Source organism: Halyomorpha halys, unplaced genomic scaffold, assembly GCF_000696795.3.
Source record: "Halyomorpha halys isolate HHAL.00 unplaced genomic scaffold, Hhal_1.1 Scaffold100.1, whole genome shotgun sequence".
NCBI lineage: Eukaryota > Metazoa > Arthropoda > Insecta > Hemiptera > Pentatomidae > Halyomorpha > Halyomorpha halys.
Window position 1 is genome coordinate 152037 of NW_027112088.1, and position 11703 is coordinate 163739.

The following is an 11703-nucleotide window of genomic DNA, read 5'->3' on the forward strand; positions in this document are numbered from 1 at the left end:
CCAGGCTGTTAAACGCCCTTTCAAAACTAACAAACAAACAACAGAGACATGGGGCAACGAAAGGAAAAATCTGTTTTTATAACGTTTTGAAACAGTAGTCATTATTTATTCCTCCCAACAACATTTGGTAGAGCCATCAATTTCTACAAGTAACTATATATAGTTTCCATTAAAGTAAAAAATGGTGTGAAATAACTTTTTTTTCGTGCTTCTGGACTAACCTATCCACTAATTTTTTTTTTCTCTCTTTTTATTTATATCCACATCTGACAAATACAAAATTGACAATCAGCATATTGTCTGACTACCACATTGAATATCCTGTCAATACATTTTTTAAAAATATTTTAGAATATTAAGCACGATTAACTTTTGATTCGAGTATAGGTAGATTTTCATTTTAGGTTCATTTTGACTTGTATAGCCTGACAATCAAGCCGTGCGCCAAATGTGAGAATCGACGAACAAGTTAAGTTGTATTATTTTGACCATTTGAAAACCGAATTAGTTTAACCTTTATTGCAAAAACGTTTGGTATTTTTGTGCTTCCATAATAGCAAAATTACATAACATGCCTCGGTTCGAATCCGAACTTAATGAACAAACAAATATGCACAGCTGATCAAGTACCTACTACAACTATTTTCACACACAATACACTAGTAAAAATAGCTTACAACTTAACTGTATACTAAGTAGGTTTAAATCAATTTCTGTAAACGAATTCCTATGTAAAACGTTTGAAAAACAAGATGGTAAAAACTTTATCACTCCCTGAGTATCTATATACTCATTTGACAGATTATTCAAAAAGAGCCGTCGTATAATTTTTTTATTACAAGTAGCTGAAATATTATAAACTAATTAATGGTGCATCAACGGAATTCAATTTGAGCCCTAATAGTGTTCTTTATGTTCAAGAATTGCCGAGACAATTTTTCCAAAACCAAAAATTTTCTTTTCCAAATAACGATAAAAAATCATTGTTTAATTTATTTTTGTAAATATCATGAAAACTACTATTGTTAAGAAAATATTCATTATAAATTAATTAAAGTTAGTGGTGTATTTAATGAGCTTCACATTGGAACATAATAGAACTCTTTACGTTTAATATTTGCCTAAATACAGTTTTTCCAACGCCAATATTGTTTCCCAAACGAGAAATCAACATTTTGTAAATTTATTTTAGCAAATGTCCGTAAGCCACTCTTATGGAGATGTTCTCATTATAAACTACATTATGGGAGAATTTAACGAGTTTCAAATTGAGTCGTAATAGACATCTCTACTTCAAATAGATGCTCAGATATCGAACTTTTCTCGAGATATAATTTCAATGTATGTTCCAAAATGTCTAAATCCTGTAAACATATTTAGTCGTATGTATCACCCAAATGGATGTCTACGTATGAACAAACATGTACTGCACTATCCTGGCATTAATGAACTTATGTAATGTTCCTGTAACACTTTTCAAAATTTAAGATGACATAGACACCTTGTTATTTAGCAAAATTTAATTCTTTAGATTTTATTAAGTTACATATCTAAGCTACTTGTAATTCATCAAGAATTTACAGGCTATAAACTTAAATATACGCAGCCATTTCAAAATCTGATATATTAGGCTTACACACCCTCCGGGAATAGTAAGCTTTTTATTATTATCTTTTGCAAACAGTTTTAAATTAGGATCCATTGAAAGAAATTAGTTTGCAATTACTTCTAGGTTAACTTGTAGTTTTACTGAACTAGAACGCGTATTCTATATTTAATACTGCCTTGAAATTTCCTTAAAAGACTATAAATTTTAGTATAGAAACAAGTATGACAAAATTAATCACGTGTGAACTTCAATGTAGGTAATAAAATATTTTAGATCTATAACAATAGATAATCATATGATGCATTAATTAGGTTATAAATTAATTTCAATGATATTTTCTTCAGCATTATAAACCATTAAAAAATATAATATTATTAAAATAGTAGGGAAGTTTAAAAAGTCGCCATTTACTTCATAAAAGTATCATTAATTTAAGAAAAATGGAAGAGGAAAGTAGACAATTGAAAAATTGGATTTCGAATTTTGAAAGAGATCGTCAAATGGGCAGTTCACCATCGATTGGTAAAGTAGTCTCCAATAAAGAGACCAATACAATTGGAGTAGCTGAGTCCCTTGCAGCACTAAATATAAATTATGAAACACCTCCGCAAGTATCTGCATTTGCACCAATCAAAAAAGCACCAGTTATTCCAGCCAAAAAGCCTGCACAGCCGAAAAAACGATTCCTTAAAGTACCTAAGAAATGTATAGAGAAATTTAATATAGAGGACTTTAGTACTAACAATTATAAGGCTATTGAAGCCGTTATAAATGACATCTTGACCAAAAGAAAGAACAAAGCTTTAGCAAAGAAATCAAAGGCCAAAACAGACATAAGGCTTAAAACCCTTGATGGTACAGGAATACCTTTAGAAGCGCATGAGATCTCCAACCATGCAGAGGATGCTAAAAAAGGGAAGGATATCAAACCAAAGAGTGCACAACCTAGAAGCTATAGATACTACTACAAGAAAGGTGTTTCCGAAGATAAAAACCAATTTGATACTAATGTTCCGAAAAGTATCAATGAACTAAATAGAGTGTATAAAGATGCAGAAAAAAGTTTACAGAGACTAAAAAATAAGAAAATATTGTCCAGGCGAATGGGAGCACCTGATAAAGTAATCAACAAGAGTATTGTAAAAGAAACATGACTTATGATTATTGAACGTTAACAAATCTTGGTCATTAATGCTGTTGACAGCAAGTACTACTCTTTAAAAAGTAATAAAGTTGCTTAGGCATTAAAAACTATCGATAGAAAACATTCATCTAGTTTATTTTGTCATATTAACAGGTCTTTTCAATATTTATTATTTTTATTTTAATAACTCTTTGAAGTAAATTAAAGTGACTAACACTGGTAACTTCTTATCCACTGTCATTAATATACACAGCAGCTCTTGTGGACTACTAAAACAGAACTATCTTAGTCCAAGAGCCTAAGGGGGAGGGGGAGCAGTTATTTCACCCCAATTTTTTATTACTTTAATGAAAAATATACACAGTTTCTATTCAAAATTGTTGAAGTTGAAGCCTGTTTCAAAAAGGTTCAAGTACGTAGTTAAAGTAATTTTTCATTTGAAGCTCCATTACTAACTAAAACTATCTACAATACTAAACAAAATTAATAAAACATCATTTAAAGTAGGATAAATTTGCTACTATATTAGTCCTAATAGAGCTATTTACTTTCAATAGTTCCAAAGTACAATTTTTTAAAAACAAATATTTCATAACGAAAATACAGTAGTTATAATTTGGGGAATACTATTTCTTAGGAACCATCAGACCTGCAGATGTATATTAGCACTCAAAGTGAAGCTAGTTGAATGTACTATAAAGTAGCTTACAACATTTATTTTTAAGGAATAGAAGTTTCCTAAAATATGAGGTTCAATAATTCCCAAGATACACTTCTTCAAAAAGTACCTTCTTTTTTTCAAAATTACTAAAAATCAATATTTCGATAATTAATTTGGGTAATCATGGAAACTATTACTCCTACCGGACAACGTATATTTTTCTAATAGCTCTGAATTAAAGAGTAATAGCTGGAATAGGAGTAGGAGTTTCCATGATATTAGCAAAAATATTCACATGATGTTCATTTCTTGTTTGGAAAAACTTTTGGTATATAAAAAAATATATCAGGAACTATTACACCTAAAGATTTCTATTAGAGCTTGTATATAAAAAGATAATTCACTCTATTGCAAATAATATTTAAATGAAGTTTTTTGGTGCTGTTAGTAGTTTTATGGATATTTAGCTCCGATTGAAAATTATACTTCAGGATAACAAAATGTTGCCCACATTTTTTAAAAAAAAATATAATGGATAAGAATTTATATGAGACCTGCAGTAGGTATATTTGACATGAAATACCTTCCTTTTTGTAGTTGCTTCATCAATTCCATAAGGGAAATATTATTTGAAATTAAATATATAGATGATAATTTGACTATTGATACTACCAATATTCATTTCTACATGTATAAATAAAAAAAGATAAACTACAGCTGCTCACAGTGGAGACTATTTGAGTTCCTCCATACTCCACTCTTAGATTTTAAAATGTGATGAATCCAAGTTCAGACAGACCACTATACATAAATCTGTTTAAGTCATTTGCTAGATGGTAAGTAACACAAAAATCACACTTTAAGAACAAAAATAAATAAATTAAACTTCATGATATTGTTGGTTATATGATGGAAGAATCTCTCACAGGAGGAGGGAGATGTTTAAAACAAAACTAAAGTATTATTATGTATAAGACATCTACAAATAAATTAATAAGGGTCACACTAGCAAAACTTGATGAAAATATTAGAAATTTTAATAAATAAAACTTTTGTGAGATAAAATCTCATATAACTACCACTCCTGGGTTGAATAACACACTGAAAAGATAGCCTAAACCCCTTCTGTTGATTTCTGTGCATACATTGTCTCATTTTTCTCAGTAGTATGTTTTAGGTATTATAAAGAGACAAAAGTTCAGAGATCTTTGAGAAACCGAAAGTTGTCAAATCTGCAATAGACAAGCCTAAATCATCTAGGCATCCTCTTCACTTGAAAAGGGGATCTCATCATGCAGTCATGAGTCAGATATTCAATAGTGTATTCAATTAAAACCAAAGAGCTAGTTAAGAATAATGCTAATATCCCTCCCTTCAGTTCAATATGGTCCTCTAGAGAATTGTGGCAGATGAACTGATAGCTCAGCTCTCACACATTATGATATTCTGATGGTAAAGACTATAGTGAAGCAAGGTCAAGGGTGAATGTTCTCAGGAGGCTCAGAGCTCTTTTAATGATCAACCAAACCTTCACATTATTCATTTTTTTACCAGTTAGACAAAATTGGGATGCGATTCCACTATGAAGGAGATTATGATTAGCTTGTGAACACAAAGACAAAGTCTGGAATATGGTCTAAGGCCCAACATAAAAACAGCTCTTCTGAGGCCTATACACTGAGAGATTCTACAAGATAAGTTGCTGAACTTAGTGGTACAAGGAGTAATGGATTGTAAACATCTCGTCTCGTGTCTTATGGATGGTAAACATCCAAAAGAATTATCAGATTTTATACAGAGTCTCTGAAAGATTAAAGAAGATCCAAGGAGCTTGAATAAAAGTATACAATTTTAGAATAGTTCAGATCACCATTGAGAACTACCCCACACATTGTTTCAATACTCTTATTGTTTGATTTAGAAAATAATCTTATTTTTGCTTTATCAAGTCAGAAACAATGTTTGATTTTGGCTTCTGAGAGATGGCTTGTGTGGATATCTATAAACATCAACTTAAAATATTTTCATTTGTGTAAATACTTATCATACTATTAGCAAAATTTTAGGATTTTGAAGTAATCTTAACAAAGACTGACCTGAACTTTATCAAGATTTTTTCTTTCTTCATCTAATCTTTTGTTCAGAACAGTTATAAGTTCCATTAATCGTAATCTCTCAATTTCGATAGACTGGCTATAAGATGGACTTGTACTGACCTAAAAAATCAAATTAAAGTGGTTAACAAGAATAGTGACTTATCAAGACAAACTTGTTAAGAAAATTGGTAATTAATGAAATATTAGGACGTAAACAGATTATTTTTTAATTTCTTTTAAAAAATTTGTAATCTTTAAGAAATAATTTTAACAAAAATTGTTCTCATAGGTAATACAGGCACATATTAATACCTTATATCTTATAAGGTTATATAACACAAAGATTAGGATTCATGACATGAGGATTGTGTCATATTCATTTATAAATGAAAATTGTTTCAGGCAAGATGACTTTTCACACCACGCTTTTGATAAAAGGAAAAAATAAATGCATGCTAATTTTCAGAAGTCCTTTGAAAATAGAAAAAAGTATGTATATATATATTTTTTTTTATTTGAGGGAAACATTTATAGCTTAACATCAGTAATTGGAGAGTATTTAACAATTACTGGATTTTGAAATATAAAATACTATTGTAAAATATCTTACTCACAGATTGTTGTGTAACTGGTCTTTCAGAACCAGTGCTAGAAGTTTCAGGTCTAAAAATAAAACCATCATTTTTTATTCTAAAAAATAAATCATAGCATTATTAATTATATACCTTATAAATAATCACTTATGATTGACTATGATTTATAAAACTAACTGGGCATTCAGTTGACATTCCTGCTGTTGACAATTATGGAGTTTTTCTTCTAGTTTTGTTATTTTTGCATCTCTTTCAGTAACTATCTTTTGAAGTTGATCAGTTTTCACTCGTTCCTAGATACAAAATACTTCACAGAAATCTATTTCATTAAACGGAAATGGGAGTAACAACAGTTAATTTTTAACACCTACCAAACAATTGAGAAGAAGAATTGACATTAATGAAGATTTTTTGTTTTCAATTTAATGTCATTTAGAAATATAATACTTAGTATAAAGATATAAATCTACATCAATACAGTATCAACATATTCCTCATCATATCTCACTTACAGAGCTCATACCAGCAAAGTATAACCATCATTATTTGTTAAGATAAATAGGTTTTTTTTTTTTTTTTTAAATAAAAGGAAGATGGTCCAGATGGTAAAAAAAAAACTCAATTAGTACTTAAACTATTTATATTGAACCAATGTTTCGCCCCATGATGCAGGGCTTCATCATGACTAAAAAAAGATACAAACACCTAAATGATGTAAAACATAAATGAACAAAGTAAATGAAAAATTAAAAAAGGTGTACAATGAAATGTAAAAATAAGAATAATAAAAGGTTATAGACAATTAATGTATAGGTTAGGTGTACAGAGGTTTGTAAAGTGTATAATAAAAACATTAATAATAAAGTAATTAACGTAAGTATACTTAAGTAGGAAGTAACATGTGAATGTAAATTAAAAATAAGATACATAAATATAAAAGAATAAGAATGGATAGTAAATATAAAATATGAAGTAATAAAAGTAAGTATGTGGGTGAGAATTTAAAAAATAAAACCAGATAAAAGACATGACAGGAAAATGAGCTTCTGAAAAGCAGGACCTAGAGAAAAGAAGAATTATGGGGATTTTATAAGGTTTAAGATGTGTCGGTAAGTCATGGAGATGCATTCTTTATTGACAGAATTCTATTTTAAAATAATTAATTAATTGCTTTAATTAATGAATCACTATTTTGAGTTTTTTTACCGCACCTGGACCATCTTCCATTTATTATTACCCATGACCAATCATCAATGTTCAAATAAGTTTTTACAATTAATTTTAAAAAATTCCATTTTGAAGTTTAATGTAATAAGTACTGTCAAATATAAAATATGTCCAATATTTAATCATTAACTCAAAAATTCACACTGGGCAATGAACATGTTAAAATGTGGATGAGGATGTGATGGGTGAGTAAATAGAGGGCAGACCCCAAAGTAGTTAAAAGCCAGACCCTGAATTACAAAGGCCCAAAGGGGAAATATGAGAATATAATAATATTAAAATTATGAAAGAGGAAAGAAAAATAAAATAATATACATTAAAAACTAATAAGAAATAAACTTGAAAGTGTAAGATTGTTTGTTGGCATTAGCTAACCCCATCCCTAAAAGTAAATAGTTAAGTAACTAAATTAATTAATAATCATGTTATGTCATTACCATGTTATTCATTCATAATAAAATAATGTAATAAATTACTAGAATGGATTGCTAACTATTTCAAACAGATAGTTATTATTATTATTATTATTTATTCATTAATTTATTATTATTCAAACAAAACCTTATTCAAAGTTTTATTGTAAGATTAAATACCTGTTTTAGTTCTGTGTTCAAAACTGCTAATTGATCATCATGTGCTTTAACCATATGAAGCTCTTTCTCATGATTTTTTTGTGATAGATTTCCTAGCTTATTCTAAAATTTACCAATATTATCATTATTATAAAAGTAATGAAAAATATAATGCAACTAACATAAAGCAAAAAAGTACTAACGGTTAATGTATTAATGAGTTTATTATCTTCATCATTTTTTGAGACAAGGGTCTCATACTTTGTCCTTAAAACTGAAATATCTGCTGAAAGTACATTGACTCTAGCCCGAGCCTGATCTCCTTTATTTTTTGTTTCACTTAACTGAAATTTAAGCTCTTCAAGTTCTTTTGTCAGTGAGGCTATACGTTCTTTGTCTTGACTTTTTTCAAATGATTGCACTGCCGCTACAATGAAAAATTTAAGTTCTTCAAATCCAGAAATAAGTAATCAAAATAATTGTGGAATAGAGAGAAAGTATGATTAGTTAAACCTTATACGTGTTTCCCAACTTCAAAATTAATTATTTTGATACTCACACACAGACTTTTCTATAGATGGTATGCTGGTCAATGACAATTTTTCATTAAGGTCGAATACTTTTTGTTGCAAACTGCAAATCTGTTGAGCTCTACCTCTCCATCCTTCACTGGTAACAGTATGGATTGAGAAATTATCACCAATTTCACTCGCAAGAGCCTTAGAGGAAGAAAAATAATCATTCATATATTTTGAAACATAAAATAATATCAGCTAGGGTAACAATCTTTAATAAAAAGTATAAAATTAGTACCAACATACAAAGAAAAATTTAAGTAGATTAAAGTACCATTAAAAGCTCATACCTTATGTAAAAGCTTTATTTCATGCTTGTATTGTTGAACCTGATTTCTGGTTTCGCATAACTTTGTGTTACATGCATGGTATTTGTCATTCAAGTCTTTTAATTCTACTTCAAGTTGAGTTATCTTGTCTTCTGATACCTCTTTAGGCACTATACTTTCTTTTTGTATCGATTCTGAAGGAAAAACACAATATCTGAAGAATAGAAAAATACTTTATGAAAATGTGTTTTTGAATAATAATTGCAAATTGAAATAATAACAAATAAAATAAATTATATCAAAAAAATCTTACCTTGAGAAACCACACGAGATTCTGCAATTTTCAGTTTATTTTGCGTAGTGGCCAACTGAGCATTCAACTCTCTTATCTTTTTACTCAATTCAACCATTTTGGCTTCAACAAAGCCTTCAGAGCTCTCTAGTTCTCTCAAAACAGGAGGCAGTGCCTGCGGATTTATTTGTAACTCATCCAATTTATCTTCACTCTTATCTACATCTTTTATAGGTTTTGATTTTAACTTTGATTTCTATGGAATTAATAAAAATAAATTATTAATGATTCCTAATAAATAATTAATAATAATTATTAAGGTTGCTGGTTCAGGAACAAGTTTTAGTTCTAGACAAGGCCTACCTGCTAGTCTTGAAATTAACAGGTCTCGTGATAAGGTTTGCTCAAAAATAAAAGTAACACTAGTTGATAAGGAAGCTAAAAGAGAACGATGAACAAGATTATTTAATTTTTAAATGGACAAGATGAGGTTTCAAGTAGCATTAACTATTGATCCAGCAACCAAATTATAGTTATTTAAATTTATTAAAATAAAAAATATTTTACTCTGGTAAATGTTTCTGGCACAGTTACATCGTTAGGAAACAAAGGATCCTCCTTTGGCTTTTTTATTTTGATGTTCTTACCGACATTCTAAAATCAATACATGAATAATTGGTAAATGTTAATGTTTAAATATCTATCATCTCTTATATAATAAAATGGTGAAATATTTTCACCGTGTAATTAATCATTATTAGAAAAATTATTCACTAAGGAAACTAAATAATCAGCTTTCAAAAGTATTTGATAAATACCATTATTTATATCACTTTTCAGATATAATAAAAACAAAATTAGGAAAATTGAATAGTTGCAAAACATCCTCAGAAGTTTTAAAATAACTCAAAGAGATATATATCAAGTAATTTCCTTCAAATATTAAAAAAATAAATCTGAACACAATTATCATAAGAATTAATAAATAACTTGAACATAACCTTACTAAAGAACACATTATGAATAAATATATATATAAAGTGTGTGTGTGTGTGTATGTATATACATATATGTATATATATATATACCAAAAATGAAATGTCATTTTCATCCTCCCATTCATCATGTTGAACAATTGGTTTTGACTTCTGTTTCTTTTGGTTTCTAGCATCTGTGTTTTCCGAGTGGCTCTGTAATGTTTCATCTTCTGCTTCTTCTTCATTTAAAATAGCATCTAACTTATCTGATAATTTTTTCAGTAGGGACATATAGAAACGTTTATAAGAATTAATTTAATTCAAAAGGTGCATTATGTTAAACAATTTTCTAATCAGAAGATGCAACTAATATTGAATATTGTATCCCCTTTAAAAGTGATTGAATCAAAAGGTTAACAGTTAAGAACACAAAATATCCCTCTCACTTTATACCTACTGTGACATCTGTGGAGAAGCACATGTCATTTAATCAATCATGTGAGTTTCATCTAATTGGTTAGGTAAATGTTCTCCATATCAAATATTTTCAAAAAAATAATTTTGATTGAAAAATAAATGAATATTACTAACTTTTGATATGATATAATAATTGTCTTGACAAACATTGATTCACATATTTAATATAATAAATATCATTTACATATATTTAATGAAAGGTTATTCAAAAAATAAAATTAATTCTTCATGTTTTATATTTTTGTTCCTTATTAAGTAAATGGCAGATAACTAAGTTAAACCAAATAACATACATAATCAGATAATAGGATCTGAATAATTATGAATTTATTCATTATCTACTTTAACTCATTAAATATAATGAATGAACTTTAATGATTCATGGAATGGTGTAGTAATAATTAAATAAATGAGGTGCCTTAATGATACACAATTTTTTTAAACATATAATTTACATGATAAATAACTTTTCATTTAGAATAATTGAACTTCATTTTGGGCCAATAATTATCATCATTAATTCCAAGGAAGAAAGAGGAATAATGTAGAACTCTTATGAATTTTTTTTTTTATTTATTACTATTTAAAAATGTACATTCAGTCAATTTGATCTCAATTAAAATAGAGTGACACAGGCGTGTAGAGAAACTACCCATTGGTAACACTCTAATGACATTTTACATTAGCAGGTCTCGTGGGCACCTTCTTTTCAGGTGCCTCAGAGGATTATCAGGAATGGAAGAGAAAGCAAGGTTAGAAACTACTGGGTTTCGGTGGTTAGGGAGTTTATAATGGAAGGAATGATCTTATGAATTTAAGGCAAAAGTTTTATGGTGGTTTAAATTATGTTTATAACTTTCTCTAAGGTGTAAGAAAAATATATAAAATAAAATTGGAAGTGGATGGGGTAGTTCAGTGAGTGGTTAGATACTGTAGTATTGACTCAAGGGTCCAGGTTCATGGATTGTCTCTAGGGTAGGGAAACCCTGGTGGGACAAATCAAGCATCTATAAAATCAAATATTGATCCTGCAATGGATTGGAAGATAAGAAAAAACTCCTTTCTTTTCAACTTGACAGAGATTGTTCAGGGAAAAAAGTTAGTCCAAATTTTAGTTCCTGAAAACAATCAAGAAAGTAATTCAAGAGCACTACTATCTATAGGCAAACCTGGAACTAGAGGCAAGCTAACCTGGAACCCAAGGGAAAAAG

General features: G+C 28.8%; 1 protein-coding gene across 1 annotated transcript in view; it reads right to left on the bottom strand.

Annotated features, from left to right (window-relative positions):
• LOC106677507 (coiled-coil domain-containing protein 13) overlaps positions 1-10505 on the bottom strand; it is a gene marked incomplete at its 3' end in the record, with an annotated part of 18647 nt that extends 8142 nt beyond the window's left edge. The window contains 10 exon segments of the mRNA XM_014415488.3: positions 5511-5630; positions 6125-6200; positions 6281-6396; positions 7924-8025; positions 8106-8329; positions 8462-8621; positions 8768-8940; positions 9060-9294; positions 9606-9692; positions 10127-10505. Coding sequence (XP_014270974.1) covers positions 5511-5630; positions 6125-6200; positions 6281-6396; positions 7924-8025; positions 8106-8329; positions 8462-8621; positions 8768-8940; positions 9060-9294; positions 9606-9692; positions 10127-10306 — 1473 coding nt within the window. The 5' untranslated portion in view covers positions 10307-10505.
• Between the last annotated feature and the right edge of the window lie 1198 nt (positions 10506-11703).